The sequence below is a fragment of the Spea bombifrons genome, chromosome 5 (assembly GCF_027358695.1).
Source record: "Spea bombifrons isolate aSpeBom1 chromosome 5, aSpeBom1.2.pri, whole genome shotgun sequence".
NCBI lineage: Eukaryota > Metazoa > Chordata > Amphibia > Anura > Pelobatidae > Spea > Spea bombifrons.
This window is the reverse complement of record NC_071091.1, coordinates 31,862,138-31,880,552: the sequence shown is the minus strand read 5'-3', so window position 1 is coordinate 31,880,552 and position 18,415 is coordinate 31,862,138. Positions and strand designations below refer to the sequence as shown.

At 39.4% G+C, this 18,415-nt stretch overlaps 1 protein-coding gene across 2 annotated transcripts in view; it reads left to right on the top strand.

The window, feature by feature from the left end:
• Nucleotides 1–454: 454 nt before the first annotated feature.
• SEPTIN7 (septin 7) overlaps nt 455–18,415 on the top strand; it is a 32,957-nt gene continuing 14,996 nt past the window's right edge. For both annotated transcript variants that reach the window (XM_053466259.1, XM_053466258.1), the window contains exons 1-4: nt 455–599; nt 14,455–14,561; nt 16,648–16,748; nt 17,371–17,505. In XM_053466259.1, the coding sequence (XP_053322234.1) occupies nt 470–599; nt 14,455–14,561; nt 16,648–16,748; nt 17,371–17,505 (473 nt within the window). In that variant the 5' untranslated portion in view covers nt 455–469. The remainder of the gene's footprint in view (nt 600–14,454; nt 14,562–16,647; nt 16,749–17,370; nt 17,506–18,415) is intronic.

Below are 18,415 nucleotides of genomic sequence, written 5' to 3'. Positions count from 1 at the left end.
CAACTGTTTGTTCCAGCCATAGTTGCAGATTATTATTACAAATTACAGTTTTTGGTTTTAGATGTACTTACTGATGGGCCAATTTCACTTTTTAAATTGAGCTTAATTTGCCAGTTATTCTTTTGCAGAATCTGTTTTAAGTATTTTCAGATGGCGCACCATAGACGTGCAAAACGTCTTAGTGTGGTTTATCTGTAGTAATTAGGATTTAGAGATGTTAACTTCCAAAGCATTAATTTTGCACATACTTGTTACCAAACAAACTGGAGTCCCAACTAGTTTAAAATCCCTGCTTTTTCTGCACATTATAAAGTGATGATTACAGCTTATATAAAAAAATATGGGTATACAGAGCTTATCCTTCAAGAGCCCTTGTAATTTTGGACTAGCCAATGAATTCAGGAGCAATTGGCCAAAAGTGGGGATTATTGTCCGTTAAGTAGGAATTTACCTTTAAGAAGATATCCTAATGGCTTATCCTGTGTATTTACTGCAGCAACAGAAGAACCTTGAAGGATATGTGGGGTTTGCCAACCTCCCAAACCAAGTGTACAGAAAATCTGTGAAGAGAGGATTTGAATTCACGCTTATGGTAGTAGGTGAGAGATGAAATCCTTTTAATTGTACACGTTTTATACCATGTGTTTGTTCTCTTGAGGAAAAAAAAAATGTCTTCAAGATTCCCTTATTAATTTTATTTTGATAAGATGACTCAAAAGGCTTCTCCATCTTTTTCTATCTTCATTCTGTTAGCCTTGTGGTTATACTTTTCTTAGAAGATCAGATAATGTCAACACTTTTTACTACTTAGGGCCTTTCTCAGTGGTGTATAGTAAAATTTTAATTTGTACAAATATGAATGCACAGGTCTAACAAAATTTGCCAGTTTTGTTAATTCGTACTGAATAATCCTACTCTCTCTTTCCCCAAACGTCTCCCTGCCTCCCCCGCCAATCACTTCAATGTCCTTGTCTCCCTTTTTCCTGCAACTCCGCTTCTTCTCTTGCCTCTTCTTGTTCTCTTGCCTCTTTCTTCTTCTGCTTCTCCCTTGTATCAGCTCAGTTAACCAGACCTCCTGGAAGTACTCAAAGAGGATATTGCAGGCAGTTGCGGAGAAAGAAGTGTTTCTGCACCCCTCTTCTCCGTTAGTCTGTATCGTTCTGGCTTCTTGGATTACATCCACAAAAAGGCAGAGCCCAATGGGCCAGCTTCTTCCCCATATTCTCAGGGGAATCAGGGATGAAGGTGCTGATTAACTGAGCTAATACCAGGGAGAAGAGGACGAAGAAAGAAGACAAGAGGCAAGAGAAGAAGCAGACTTGTGGAAAAGGAGTCAGGGACGTGGATCCAGGGAGACATTGAGAAAGCATGAGTGAAGGAGTGACAACAAATTTCATTTCTGAATGATGAAAGCTGGACCAAAATCGGACCAAAAATAAAACAAAAACTTTGTCAGAATCATTTTTGCTACATTTGCAAAGTGTAGGATGCCGTGAGGAGGGTTGTCATATTGTCACTAACCAGAGCAGAAGAAGCAGGAGATCTGTGTTTGACATTCTTATGACTCATACACTCAACTACATCACCACACACCGTACCACACTACGGGTGGTAGGTATCTGTTAGTGTTGGGAGTTCCTATGTGTATCCATGTTTTTTTAGTGGTGGGAGTGCTGTTTTCGTGCAGGGTGCTTGAAGGCATGCTGGGCCTGCAACCCCATTCTGCATGTAGCAGCAAAGACTAGAGGTGGCAGTTTAAAGTCTTCTTTTTATGGAATACAAGTATTTGCTTCGTACACTAGATGTTACGCTGCTGCCTATACACATATTCTATCTTCCTCTCTGTCAATATAGGTAACTAATGTGTGCCTTTTCTGATGTAATGTGTCTAACGCCATTTTAATTTTAGCAGAATGGTTTACTAGAAAAGCCGTGAGGTTCTTTGATTTGTGTTTAGACTAAATATGTATGGCAAGCAATGCAATACTATTTACTCTGAAAAATACATTAATTTTCCCGCGCTATTCCCCATCCTAGGTGTTGCATAAGTGACTTGTTTGGAGAGGATAAATGGCGCCTTCGTGATACCTGTATTTAACTTGGACACTAGCCAAGGAAATATTGGCCAGATGTTTGTGACTACCAGCTAGTACCAGCTAGACTATCTGCAAGGCTGAAAAATGTGCCTGTTCGGACTGTTCACCACACAATTTTATCTTTAGGGTTCATATTCACGTACAGCATTTTGTTTATCATTTTAATTACAAACATGTTAAACTGCCAAGAGGTAATCTGTGTCAAACAAAACTCACACAAACAATACTATAATTGACCAATTAACTGCTACCATTAAGTTTTCCTTCCAAAGTCTGTGAGTTTGAAGATTCATGAGTAATCCACCTGAATGTGCTTCTGGCAGAATAGTTTGATGATGCGATGGAAGTAGAGGAACTCGTTTTTAGAGTCACAGGCTTCGTTTCTATATATAGTACACAGTGGTGGTATTCATACACAAGTATTGACATTGCTCATCTAATTTAACTAGCTCAAAGCACATTTTTTTTTTCTCCAGTCCAATAGTTCCTAAAGTTTTCATAAGATATGGTTTCCAAGTAAAAAGTAAGCACTGCTTAAAATAAAATGTACCTGTTATTTAACTGTGAAATGCCATCGTGTATGGAAGTTCAGCTTCTTCATACACTCTCTCTACCTCCTTTTTTTTTTTTTTTTTTTTTTCTGAGCCAGAAACAAGAAAGTGATTCATGTCCCAGAGGCAGTGCGTATCTGTTGGTAATAGCTCTGTAAACAATGATCATATTGAAAAGTGAAAAAACGCTGCAAAGGAAACGGCAATGGCTGTTCTTAAAGTAAAGGCATGAAATGTACTTCCTGACTACGGCAAAGCGGTTCCTTTTGTGAAGGCCAAAAATTACTGTCTGGTTTGTGAACTGTGTAAGTGACCTTCAGGTTTCAGACGGACTGGCCACATGATCCCATAATTAATGTAGTATTAAAGGCACAGTATAATGTCCCTTGGACCACAAGAAAGGCATCTACATCTAGTGCCCAGGGAAGCCAACTGGTGAATTGTTTGGGTGCCTCAGACAGATCTCATATCTTTCATTCTTTTCTCCTCCCTTCACTCCGTTGTATTGAGAAGTAGTTTTATTATTGTTCTGTTTGTAATCCCACAGCAGAGAATTTCACAATTGTGTATATAAGATGGCAGACCTGGGGGAGAAACCTATTCAAATGTGCATATGTATACCAATGTATACAGTGCCACTCTGGAAAATTCTAATGGTCTTCTTAGGCAATATATTTTATTTATATATTTACATACGTTGGGCTGGCTTTTTTTATATTAGGACTTCAATTTCTTGTGGTATTTTTCCAGGCTTACTTATGAATCTGTTTGAGTAGGAAATAAAGGGTTGGAACCTCCCTATTATTCTACAACCATATGTTATGTTTAGAAGTTTCTTTTTTTTTTTCTTTATAAAGACTTTAGTGACGTGGGTAATGATGAACCAGTCAACCATAACTCTGGCCTGTATGAGATGGTGGCAGGAAAGTACCTTTTACTCAAAAATAGTTGTCTGGAGCCAGAAAGTGTGGGAGTGCCTCAACTGCGAAAAGCTTTTGCTGTCAGATGAGACTAGGTTAGAGCTTTTTGGAACTAGGTTTGCCCCAAACATAACGCTACACATACCCCAAAACACACCATTCCTTCTGTGGGTATGGTTATGGCCGTAACATGCTGTTGGGATGCTTCTCATCAGCAGCACCTGGCTGACTTGTTACATCAATGTATCATACAAGGTTATTAAAATACAGAGAAATACTACAAAACAACCTTCTTAAGTCAACCAATTAATTGATGTTTGGGAGGAAATCCCTCTTTCAGCAGGACAATGTTCCCAAACTTAAGGTCAAAGCAAGATTGGAGTGACTCAAGATCAAAAAACGACATACACGTTCAGATTCCTGGTTGCTGCTAGAATAATAAGGATCCGATCAATACACAAAACAAAAAAACCCCAAAAAACTAAAGCATTGATGTTGATTCCATATTTTTATTTTACAATAATTGTTCTATACATGTTTACCCATTGATAACCGAGCTGCAGAATATTATGACTCTATATACCGGTAAATATAACTTCAATCCTTTTTAATAGATGTTGATACTGTTAATGTCTCCTAAGACATCCCAGCTCAAGCTTTTGTGTGTAACGGAGGCTTTACCTGGGTATCCATCTGCCATGAGCTATGATGTAATGTAAATATAAATGTCCCTGGATATTGGTTTAAGATGTGTCGGGGCGTGGTAGGTGACTGGTAACGTAGTGGGGCACACCCTAGCGTCTGGAATCTGGCTGTCTATGTAATGCATTTACATTCCACGCTTCCCTCCTTACACGCACACATTCACTTGGATGCTGCCACCCACTGCTGCAATTTGTACAATGTACAATTCCAAAGCAAATATGTTTACCGTGGAGTAAATGCCTTACCGTTTTTTCTTTCTCACAGTTTGTCTAGTTATGGTCGTCAGCTTGACCAAGTAAGAGGTTAAAATCAATTTTATTTCTTGGCAGTAGATCTTTCCCCATCCCCCAGGCTTCTTGGGTTTGGGCTGGGAAGCTTCCTGTGTTTTGCGTTTCAAGCAGCTAGAGTCAGGAGCCAGAGAACTAAGCTGAACTTAAACATAGCGCCAGATAGTTCCAAGTTCTTTTAAAATCTTGCTTTGGTTTTTCCTGTAGAAAAATGTGAGAATCTCCCATCTGAGCAGAACCTTTTGACTGTTGCAGGAAAGATTGCAGTGAAAACATTTACAATCTTTTAACCATTAAACCAAGCTTCTCCAGATGATATCACCAACCGTTCCCATTTTGAGATTTATTAGCCAGTGTTCCGTATTCTGATAATTCTTTATATCGTGGGTGCCATATTGGCTTTGCTGGGCTTAGCTTTCAATAAATGATTGTTTTGGCACTTTCTAGCTGCCTTTTTTTGATAACTGACAAACAGATGCTTGTTTCGAAATCTGAAGAACAGGAATGTAAACAGGACCATTTTTTCAAGATAAGAGCAAACTCATTAAAAATTTCCATGTCCACATAACTACATGCAAAAAAACACTCGTTATATCTAGCAGTTTTGTATACAGGGTTCTTATAAACAGAATGCAAATTCAATGAAGCCTTTTTAATTGTAATTTTATATGGAGCCATCCCAGGTTTAAACCAATGTTAACTTTAATAAAAAAAAAAAGTAGAACCACCCTTGTCTAATACTTCAAAACTACCAGCATCATGATGTATATCCATGGCCTGGAGCTTCTAGATGGCAGTTGTGTCATGACTGCATGTGCTGGCTGTGTGAGTCTGGGGGAGTTGTGCCGTGATTGATAACAGCTCTTCCATTGAACCAGGCAACCATGTATGTTTATCTGGCTGGGGGACATCAATCAAGGTAATTAGTAGTGATGGATGACCCATTTAATGAAGTGGATAGTGTTTTTTAGCGTACTATTTCACCTAATACAGTTCTTTTTTTAATGCTATGCCTAGAAGATCAAGAAACCCCCAGAAAAAAACATGGACAAACCCATAGACCTCTGGGAACCCTTTCTGTAAAGTTCTGGTAAGCTTGTAAGCCTAGTGAGGGTAAAGCAGTCTGCGGAATGAAGATAGATGGTGTTTGGTGCAAGGGACGGTCTTTTCATAGTCAGCATTTTATATTCCTCCCAGCTGTTGAGATGCATGCATTCATTTTAGGTCTTCCTGTTGTTTCAGCTGTGATTGGCATCTTGGAATCAATGCCTGGACAAGTAACGCCTAATGCTGAAACGCAAATTATCTTCGGTCCTGTCGGGAGAAAGCTTCTCCACTTTCACATATTTCCAATAGGTCTTCAACATTAATGAAAGTGAAAAACATTTGTTGGTTTGGCCAAAAGAGTTAATATGATTGGGATTTGAGTGAGGGTTTAAGCATTCCCAAATAATGCAACTGGGTCTGCAGTCCCGCACAGCTAGAATTCTTACCCTGGAATTTATGAAATGCTGTTCTGCGGATACCACCATGTTGTATTGTTTTAGTGCTTCGTTGGATAACTTCTTCACTGTTTGTATTAAGAGTTACTGAAAACACAGGCATCATCGCTTTGCGTAACACTTTGCGTAACAATAGGCATAGAAGATTTTTTGTTTTCTGTCTTTATGTTCAAGTTGGAGTGGCAGAATTTTCTACAGATATTTCTAATAAGTCCTGTCTCCATGTATTTTAACACAAGTCACCAACATATGTAGCGGATGCTATACTTAATGTGTGATTACCGAACAAAACTATACCGTAACATATATGTTTAACAGTTTAAAACCATATGTTCTCTGTGGTCTCGTTGCTGAGGAATGGGAGCGCTCCGGAGTCAATCTGGTTTATGCACACATTGGTCCATTTATGTTCTTATGATTATGGTAATGTCCTCATAGGTAGGCATTCCTCTTTAATGCTTGGTTCTACTGTCTGCCGACTAGATTTCGATAAATGGTGCCTGGGCACATATGGCGGCGTAACAGCCCTTATACGTCTGTTTTCTTAATCTATAGAAATTGAAGCAAAATAATGACTTTACCTAAATTCATATACAGAATCTGAAATCCCCACAAGCTGAAATGCATTGCAGCCTTTTCTTCTGGCTACGTTTTTCTTTTGTTGAGATTTTCAGTGTTCTCTTACACTAAAGGAGTATCCAGAAGAGGAAGGAAGGGAAAGGCATTCCGTAAGTACAGGAATGTAAAACACATGTTCAGCTTTTTCGATGGGTGGAGTGAATGCAAATATCGTGTAAGGAAATCTGGTTTAACTGTCTGAGCACCCGATGGCCTCCTCAGTGGAGTTATCTTTCCTTTGGAATGGAGCATTAAGTAATGTATATGCTGCGGACCCTTCAGGGTGGTAGCACACATCTTTCTATTAGAATAAATAATAATAAATTAGAATATGTAGAATATGTAGACTGGTTGCGTTTACGATGCGCGCATGTTTCAGATTCCTTATCGACCACAACCATTTCTCAGAAGACACAGTGGATTTTGCGGATCTGTCACGTAAGGAAGTGAAGGCGTATTCCTGCCAGTAACGAAAAAGCTCCCACTCCCTAAAGTGGAGATGGAATGGACAGCTATTAAAATCTATGTGTAAACACAGTAAGCCAGAGGCTCTTATACACTTCAAGAGGCCGGCAACAATGCAATTTGGAAGAAAACCGAAGTTTACAATCGGGCTTTGGTAATAATATAGTAACAATTTCTTTTAGGGTTTATTTTGTCTATAGCCATGGTTGCCCTATGTTTTAGGCGCCCTAGTGTTTCTGTAAATGACTAGTTAAAATGAAACCACCAAAGTCCACAACTGACTGCTTGGTGAACACCTGAGCGTATTTATGAATTTGTTTTCAAATCTGATACCTATGTTTAGGAACAAGTAGCACCAGTCCAAACTCTCGGTGGCCTGCGAGTGCTTGAACATGGACCATCGCAGCAGTGATTGTATTGCGTTTCTTTTGGTGTTTCAGCAACATGTCCATGTCATGGGGCCACAGTGTTTGAAGTCCTATCAGCTCATCTGATGATCAAAACATTGCGTCATTTACAAAATATATTTAGTTCAAAGTTAACAAAGCCCATTGAATATGTTGTAAACAGCCCTCAATTTATTCTGTACAATTAAGCTAATGTGGAGAGGAAAGACTACGTCCCTCACTCATAATTTGCATATGGAGTACATACAAGGGAAGAGTGCATCTACTGTGTGTTAATACATAATGCAATAGAGAGAGCGCTAATTGAGTTGACCAAAGGATATCTCTAAATTTGAGTTGCTAGCAGTTGCATAAAACAGACCTACTCTGCAGGTGCTTCTAGCGGCCAAAGTTAAGAATGTGGTGTAGTCACTAGTCATATACAAGTAGCCAAAATTGCATGAGAAACCAAAGCTTGTTTGCTTTACTGTAAGATTGAGCCTTGGTCGTTTTGTCCCCCAAGCAGATTTTTTTGTTCTTCATGGAAAGTCAGCAAAAGGCTCACCAAACTAGCTGTGTACAGAATGACAGTATATACAGAATATAATTTTAAAATGTAAAACTGGCACCTTTAAGCCTTATTATTAAACTTGGTTCCACCAGATTAAGCCCTAACATTCTGTTTCTGTATTTATTGCAAAGAACTAAACGACTTGAGAGACCTTGCAGATCTGTGAATGACTTTCTTTTTTACTACATCTGTCAGATCGTGTTGCCTCGTATCAGATGAGAATGACATGGGAACACAGTTTTTAAGGTTACCTGAAACTCTGCCAGGTATTTCTGAAATCTGATACAAGGTCCTGAATGTGCATATGTGTACCGGTCACTGCAACCTGTGATGTAACGCTAGGTGCCGAGTTAAACTAGATCTTTCACTTTTCCTCAATCCTACATTCTTCAGCTCCATACCCCTAATTAATGTAACCGTGTTTAGATGTTAAGATAACCAATATATAATAAAAATCTTATTATTTGCCTAATTACAACAGCAACAACAAAAAAGTTGCCTCGTCCTCTTGTGATATTGTATCCATATGTGCATTTAAAACGTTACAAAACTAGTCCTTAGAATGATGGCCGGTATCCTGCCAAGTAAGCACATGGTGAGATCCATGCCTGCAATCCGTCACTGCGCCCGTTGCTGCTCTGACATCGGTGTTGGACCCAGAGTGGTGACGCAACTTCTAAATATATAGATAGCATTTGACACTATACTAATTATCTTGTGCAGCATAAAGCGCATACAGTCCTAAGCTAGCTAACAATATCTGAAAATATATATTTTTTCTATTTTTTCCCCTTGATCTGTCCATGTCCTTTTAGTCCTTTTACTGATATATATTACTTTTTTGTTTATGATGTAAATACCTGAAAGTAGTGTTAGTGTAGCGAGTACAGAATGCTTCTGTTGTGTCTAACAGGAAAAGAGATTTGTCATAGCGAAGTCTACTTATATGAAAAGCATATGTATGGATTTGAGAGGTTTTCCCTATGCCAGCCTAAAGATAGTAAATGAGGGGACATACAGTGCGTTAATTGCCATGAAGCGTAATTTTTGCCTCTGTCATACTAGACAATGTGGTATTGCATAATCATACTTTGCCCGGTCTGTCTATCTACGTGTGTGTGTGTGTATATATGTATAATATATATATATGTGTGTTAGTGTTAGGAAGTTTACTGAGTGCAATAATTTACAGCAGAACTGACATTCTATCTGCTGCCACTGTCCTTAAAGGTGTTTAAAACATTCAATAAAACAAAGATTACTATTTACTTACGTGTATACAATATGGCTCTATGTGGGCTTTGAACTGTGTGACGCAGATGAAAAAGGATGCAATTGAACTCTAGAAAACCTTATTTCAAGAAACGTCTCCATAATTCCCACCTTTCACCTCTAATGTACCAACCATTCCAGAATACTCTTGATTTTGAGAGTCATCTTTGCGGTTCACCTTGTTGTGACTAAAAATGAAGCCGGAATCATTAATCCGATACCCACGCTAGTTTTTAGGAGGGAGTTATGTGGTACAGCCTTTGCTTTCCTAGGGTGTGCCTCACGTTTTGCATCGTGCAAACGTTATGCCCGCGAAAACAATAGCATGCCATATGGCTCCAACCGATTTCCCCGGGCCATAAGCCAGGAGATAATATACCTATCATTTATTCATACATTGTGCTTTTTATAACGCCGTTATGAGGAAACATTACAGACGTTCTCAATCCCTTTCTGAAGGGAAAAAGAAAAGACGTTTTATAGTCAGGGAAACCGTGACGTGTATATGGTTACGAACACGTTATATTTATAGCAAGTAGCCAAGCAGTGCTAGTCATTTCATTAAAGACGCAGTGAGTTGTATTTCTGGGGGGAAAAAAAACCTTTACAAGATACAGGAATATTTTTAACTGCACAGTTTTTCTTCTATTGGTAAAAATGAACATGTTTAATTTTCAGGGACATGTTTTTAGATACATTGAAAGATCTTTAGATTTTTCTAAACACACCTTAAAGTTCTACTTGCCACTGTAAGCATGGGCGTCCTCAGGGGCCAGATTATCTGCATCGTGGTATGTTACTTATGGTGCCCTCTGAAAGTATACCTGTCAATGTAAGCGTGTTAACGTGTGTCCACTACAGGTTAGTTTATACGCAAACCGGGACCAGTAAAATTAAGCTACGACTTTAGGGGGAAATGCTGGTGATATTTAGTTGAGAAAGCAGTTCGGACCTCTGGACAATAGCACTGTCGGGTGCTTTTATACCCACTGGGTGTTGTGCTGGCAAAGTGAGGCTTTTTTAATTGCAGCGGAACCTGGTCCCTGTAGTATCAGAGAAAAAAAATAGAACGCATAGTATTCACCTAAAATTGGCTCAAGGCAAGAGTTTTTGCCTGGCTTATCTTTCTTTGCCAGTTCTCTAATAAATAAAGCTAGAATGCTAATTCTGCTATTCCTTTTTATTACAGGCTCTGGAAAACCGAGCCTAATTGAGATCCGTTCATCTAAAGGGTAGCATTCAATTTGTTTTACAAATAAGCATAGGTGGTGTAAGCTATTCCAGTCCTTTCAATTTCCAAATGCTCTCTTGTCTGGAGTTTTTATTCCTGGATGCAGCAAAGAAATCATTTTAAGCCTCATTGGATTGTTTCCAAGAAGCTGCTTGTTTCCAGCACCTTTTCTTTCTGCATTACATTCTTGGTTGATGGGTGAATGCATGATCTTCCTTATTTGTTGTTGTGCACTTCACTATACTCGCCAAAAAAGAAAAAAAAAAAAACTGTAGGAAAAGCTGCAGCACCAGAGCTGCAGAGGAATGCCCCCTGTATGGTCCACTATTTTGTACCATTGTTTGGCTGTTTAAAGGCACCACTCAGCTGTCAAGCTATAAAACATTTTAATAAGTGCATTAAAGTGCCTACAATGGCTGCAGCGTCCCGTTTAAGCTTTAGAAAGTTAGGCACGTCCCTGACCATGTGTACGTCTTAGTGGTCTAATTGTGTGAAACTTCCCAAAACTGACTTATTTCAACTTAATTTCTTTTTAATCCTAATGCTGTTACAGCCCTTTCTCTTATAGTAATATGTTCACATTGATGTGCATTATTTATTCAGCCAGGTTTACTGCCTCCAGTACAGTTACCACGTCTTAGTAGCCCCTTCAAAGCCATATGTCCTCCTCTACAGCAGAGATTAACTTTCTATTTAGTCCTCCGGCTAAAATGAAAACGACTTCTTTGGACATCTGGCTGCTGGGGCAGCAGTGCTTACATAACCTTTAAAGAAGCATGATCGTTTATAGGAAAAGGCTGTTTTTAGAGAAATTGGATATCTAACTTTAGTTTGCACAAGATTAAAAGCTAAAGAACATGAGGCTGTTATCTTATCCCCTCCTCTCTTTTTTGGTCTTTTTTTCTCTTTTAGTATCCACCCTTTAATTGCCTGTTATCTGAAAAAGCACTAGATAAGTAGCCCCCATTGTGACCTCTTCACTTAGTATTTTAATTTAATATAGTTTCCTAAAGCTGTCCATTAACCCTGCCAATTACTAAGAAGACTATGATCAACATTTGTGATTCTTTCTCGTTTTTTTTTGTATTATTTCTACCTCCTAAAATCTTAGAAAAAAGCATGGAAACTTAACCTCTTACGTAATTACAGGGCTTTAAGTAAAGTATTCTCATGAATGCCATGCCCCTCGTTGTAAACGACGGCACCCAAGTGGCACCGCTTAACAGAAATGTAATGAGAGCCGTTGGATTCTTGGGGTGGCTTTACCAGGAAGGGCCCCTAATGCTTTACACTAAATGCAGCTATCTGTTCTAGTATTTTGTCACGTAATCCAGAGTGAACCTCGGCCCAGATGTGGAAGGATATGACCAAGTGCTTCCAGTCATCATTTTTTGTGAAGCACAGGAATAGGTAAACTGCTACGACGATGTCCTAATGTTCGTTGAGAGATTTGTCATACCCTATTTACTGTGTAAAGAGCAACAGAGATTGTTCAAGCTAGCATTAGTAACGGTAATGCTGCTTTCATTACACCTATCCAGATGTATTCTAACTGGGAAACTGTACTTTTACACGTTTCCCAAGAATACGAGGTGTAATGGCAGAGCTGCACAGTGGAAATGTGTTTTACATTTGGAGTCGAAACACATTTTCGCTTAAATCCTTGGTTAAAGTTACCATGGTGTTGCCAAGTAGCAGCTGAACATTCTACATTTCCCAAGACTCTGTTTAGGCACAACAGAGCATTAATAAAATTAGTTTCCACCGGGTTTTTAACATATTCTCCAATGCACAATTCAATTTATTTATAAACATTCATTTGTAGGCTTTATTTTAAAATATCCAGTGCCTGCTCCATATTCATGCATTTAATATTAAAGTTACAGAAGATCAGCGAAGTTCTGTTCATGCGCAAAAGTGTGACTTCCTGGCCAAACTGAGTTTCTCCAGAGCTGATTCACAGCCCGGGATCCAGCCTTGGGTGCTGCAAGAGCCAGGAGAATAAAAATAATTAAAAGATAAAACTGATGTATCTCTCAAACACAAGCGTGTGGGTTTCAAAATTGGAGGTTTCTGGCTGGGACACCAACATTCTAAGTACTGATTGAAGCGCTACGGAATCTGCCGGCGCTACATAAATAAATGTAACTGAGACGAATATTTCAACATGAAGAAAACAAACATTTCCAAGAGGAATTCATATCTGTTTTGCTGATGTATGCAGTCCCACCATGCTTTCCATACTCTCAGAATATCATGCAGTTAGCTGTATCTTGGCCATTTGCACAGCGCCATGTGGTATCCATGGTACAAATTTAACACAAACGTTAACTCTTTTATCCCTTCTTGTGTCTGAATCCAGTTCTCATGTCGTCATAACCAGGCATTTCATTCTTCTCACCGTATGACATTGTAGGATCATTTCCGCATCTACAATTTTGTTGGCCACAAGAGGAACTTCCTTGAGCTTGTGTTCACTTGATGTCCCTATCTAGCCGCTGTATAGAGGAACTTCTTAGTTGTAAACATTAGTAATGTGAGGATGTCCTCTTTAGTCTGCTATATGGAGCCCAGGATGCATATTCCAGCTTCTTACAGGGGGATAATAGTCTTCACTGATCTATTGTGGGAAAGAAATTTAAAGCATCTTGTATGTGCAACTTTAGAAAAATAAATAACCAACGAATATATTTGCAGAAAATGAGCTTGTTGTATTTTGAAGATGGTCTTACTAATGTGGAATTGATGTATAAAAAAAAAAAGCTAGAATTTTTTGTGACTGAGACATTATTTCCTCAGTTGTATGATTAACAGCCCAAGAAGAATTTTAGGTCTGTATATTAGACGATTGGAGGCTGGACCTGACTTGAGTCCCTCCTAACCCAATAAAATCAAATTTATTGGTAATGGTTTGTAGAATGGTGTCTAGTGGTTAAAAATCATAATGCAACAAATTGCTCAATTGGTGCAGATGCAGGCGAGAGTTTACATCTTCTCTAGGTGCCTGGGGCAGTTTAGGCTATGTGGCAGCGGTGTTATACCGTATTTGCTCGATTATAAGACGAGGTTTTTTTCAGAGCAAATGCTCTTAAAAATACCCCTCGTCTAATAATCAGACCTCAAATTGGTCTGACTATGAGACGACTAAGATCCAGATCCCCCGCAGGGGAGGGGGGGGGTGTTAAATGGGGGGGCATAAGGCATTTCTGGAGGCAGAGTGCTCTGTGAAATGCCTTTTTAACCCACTTAATGCCACTCTGCCTCCAGAAATGCCTTTTTAACCCTCTACGCCACTCTGCCTCCTGAATGCTTTAAACCTCCCTAAATGCCACTCTTCCCCATAATTGGCATTTAGAGGGTTAAAAGGCATGAGTGGCATATAGGGGTATAAGGCATTTCTGGAGGCAGAGTGGCACATAGGGGGTCAAAAGGCATATCATGGGGCACAGTGGCATATAGGGGGTATAAGGCATTTCTGGGGCAGATGTGCATAACTGGGGGGCAGGTTGGAAAATAGAAGGAAATAAAACCAAAATATTTTTCTCAATCATAGCTTTTATTAAAAAATAGTTTAGATGAATTAACATTTACTTGTAAAACTTTTTTCCTATAGGGTCGTCTTATATTCAGGCTTTTTCTTTTTTTTCCTAAATTAATATTCAGATATTGATATTTGGGGGGTCGTCTTATAATCGAGCAAATACGGTAATTAAACAAAATAAGGCAGAAGGGCCATCTTTTCTTCCAAATCTTTAAATGTGCCATACATATGGCAAATTTTGTTTACACCTCTCTTTAGATTAGCAAAGCCATATGAAAATGTGTGTAATGAAATATTTGTTTCCTTTAGGTGAATCTGGACTGGGAAAATCAACACTCATCAATTCTTTGTTTTTAACGGATTTATACGCCCCGGATTACCCTGGCCCCTCACACAGAATTAAAAAAACGGTTCAGGTATGTCTCTTACGAAGTGACTTTTCTTGAGCAGTTAAATATAATTTGGAGCATGAAGTGTGTAACTAATCTCATTCACCCCCTAGTCTGTTTATACCTGGCAGTTTCTAATGCATATTTTCTCTTTTAAATCTTATTTCCTTCGCATATATGGATATCCAAACTCAGATCATTCTGAAGTCCCAAAGACTGTACTGAATGTTTTTGCTTTTATTTCTACATTAGGTATGGGGTGCATTTTTTATAAATATTTTGTTCTTCCTCCCGAGTCCTGGATGTGGGATAATAGAGAAGCCATATATAACTGGCATCTTTAAGATCATCCACAGAAAGCTGGCCTTTGTTTTCTAGCATCTCACATGAGGTTCCAGGAAAGCCTTCTCATTTTAAATTAACCTAGGGCAAGTTTGGCTGGCGTTTTTGTCTCCATGTGCTAGATGTCCAGGGAAGCATCCTGGCTGAGGCGTCACATGGCGTACGGCTGTGCAGGCATATATCTGTAGAATATGTTTTCTTTTTAAGTCGAGGCCATCAACGAGAAATCCAGTAGTTAGATAAGTGAGCCTGAATTTATATTTTGGTAAATCTATGATCTCCAGGCCTTCAGTCACGGATCTATTAATGAATCATGCTTGTGTACTCGAGGCCGCCTTCTTATCTGCCATAAGCTTGGTTGTTTCTGTACATTTTCCCATGCATGTATCGGAATGTGTACATAGAAAAGTTCAGTGATCGTGAAGGTTTCCCAAAACAATTCCATGTTCAGGAAGTTGTCTTGACGACCCCACCCTCGCTGTTTAGTTTAGGCCCTTAAAAGCATCTGCACACATATTTTGTTCTGACTGGATTCCTTTCCAGAAGGCATCCCCCCCCCTCCCCATAACTGCATGGGACCACAAATAGATCGTGAAAATGGCTGGAAGTGACCTGCTTTTCGGGAGTGCATGGGAAAGCAGCCATTTGGAGTGGATCTGCTGAGAAACGTTTGAAATTCCAGGACTCAGGCTAATTTGTTTTCCATGAGTCTCTTGGGAATTTTGGCTAAAGCAGATGATGGGATACAGTTGGATGTTTAACCGTGAACGACACTGGTTTACAGTTATGTTTTTTTGGATCCCTTCCAGATGTTTCTCTCTACATGCATTTGACCATGTATGGGCACGCCGAATGCTATAGGTCAAAATATTTGGGGAAGATTAGAAGAACTTTTGAAATAAACTATAGTGTTTCTTGTTTTCAGGCACGGGAACTCCGGTTTGTGTACGCAGCACACGTGATATAAATGTGTTTTCATCTTGTTCTTAAACACATGCCATTCTAATATAGTACAAAATATGTGAACGTTAAACAGAATGTCTCCTACTAGCCTGTTCATCATTACTTTGCAGTGGTTTTGTATTTACGGAAATAAATGGCATCTATGTCATTCATGATTTTACGTCGCTTCGTAAACAAGTATCTAACATGAGTTTGAACCCCCTCCCTGGGCAAGTCCCAAAAGCCCAGCGGCCACGGCTGCCGCTTTGGTGACCAGTTTCTCAAATCCAGATCATCCCTACAAGTCATACCTTGAGAAGTAGCCATGTATTCCAGTGTGGATGTTCAAAAAAATGAGTTTCGATCATTTTTAAGAGAAAGTTGTTGTCCGTTTTTTTTATTTATTTAAATATTTTTACTGGGCCAGTAATAGACAGTAATCAGGAGTCTGTTATTTTCCAGACCCCTTTTTAATTGTATTTATTTCTAGTGATGAAGATAAGTGATGTAATCACACATGGTCCTCTTTTTCTTTTGTATTTGTACAAGTAACCTTGAGTGCATTTATTCACTAGGAACTGGGTATATTATTTATAGCATTACATTTTTGGCCATCTGAGACCTTTTAATTCAGCCTGTGGATAAAGTAAATGAATATCAATAGTACCTGTTTACAATACACCTGGAGAGCGAAGAGCTCTCATGTATCCTATGTTCTTCTGGTGCTTGTGTGGATACACAAGGAAACAAAAAATTGGGGTGATGCTTTTAATCGCCTGCCCTCGGTCTGTGTAATGCATGTGTATTTAACTACGTTTTTCCTCTTTAGGTTGAACAGTCAAAAGTTCTAATCAAAGAGGGAGGAGTACAACTGCTTCTCACAATAGTAGATACTCCTGGATTTGGAGATGCGGTGGATAATAGCAACTGGTAAGATTTTATTATATTATTTCATAGTATCTATACCTGCAAACTTCTGGGCTCCGGCTACCCAGCGCCTTCCCCTGCGGGACGCGCCCAGGACTGCACACTGATAACGGTCCCGCTGACATCGGTGGGAGTTCCTGCTGGCGGTGGGCGGTCCTGCTGACGGCAGCGGGAAACACCCCCATTTAAAGAATAAAATGGGTGGGGAGTGGGGCCTGTGGAGAGTTTCCAGGTATGATAGTATCTGTATTATAATGAAATGTAATTGTGCAGTCACCAACAACCATTGAGTGAATTCTTTGCGTTGGACCAACATGTATGTGGCATTTCACACTTAATTTCGACTAGCTGTGGCCATCTAGTTGGCCATCTGATTGCTTTGTTTACATCTTGAGAGAATGGTTTTGCTTAAGGGAACCTGGTGCATACTTAGTATGCCTTCATACAGAAGCATCTAAGAATGTTACTGCTATTTCTGGCATTTTTTCTAATTTTATATATATAGGAACATATTGATTTTCAAGCTAGTCTTTCTGTCTCTAATTTTTTCATCATTTTGTCAACCTGTCACCTAATTGGTAATTACCCTGCCCTTAAATATGTGGCCGTCTTGATCTTCTTGCAGTTGGCAACCGGTCATCGACTATATTGACAGTAAATTTGAAGATTACCTTAATGCAGAATCCCGTGTGAACAGGCGCCAGATGCCAGACAACCGAGTGCAGTGCTGCTTATACTTCATTGCTCCTTCAGGCCACGGGTCAGTATTTAAACCAGAATGTTGTCTGCAAATCAGAGACCCTCGCAATAGGGTGTTTTGTTTTTTGTTTGTGTGTGTATATATACATACATACATATATATAAACACAGACGCAATTGTTTTCAAGAATGTGTACTTGCTGCATTGCACAACCGATATCATATAATTTTCTTCTGAGCTAGCTGGGACCCATAATCACAGCTCACAAATTATTTTAAAGAAAATCACCATTGCTTAAATTCTTGTTTTGACTTCCACTGTGGGAACAGGAGACCGAGTCAACACAAATAAGTACTGGCTGACCTTAAACTTTTAGATTGTACTGTTCCCCAAATTCCTTTGTAACTGTTATTGAGTGTCAGCAGCAAATACCATGCGGTTTATCGTTTTGGGTAATCATTTCACAGACAGAAGGACTCAGGTTTGTGAAGAACGAAGCTGACGTGTTTAGAACAGGGAATAGAGAAGTGTTCTTCAGGTTAGTTCTGGGTGAATGGCTAACCCTGCTCTCTAGGTTTAGCTCATCCTTAAAGAGACACTCCAGCCTTCATATGGACTTTATTGTCCATTTTGCTAATGCATGGGGTATTCTGCAGTATCCCACCCTATGCATTTGCCCCTTTCCACACCCTCCAGCTTGTCTGAACACATCCCCCTGTGCGTGATGTACTCAACCTTCAGTCGGCTCCATCACTGACTCAAGTAAAGCTGGGGGCAGGGATCTGTTCAGAGCCACGTGTGTTGCCATTGATTTTAATGGAAGCACTTTGATGGACATGGCTGTGTTAAATGGGTGGTAAAGGGTGTAGACTTTATCCATAACACCTATATTTGTGACAGAGGATAGGCTATGGCAAGTGTTGTGATAATGTCAATGTAGTTAGCAGATTTCCATGAGTTTATTATGGTG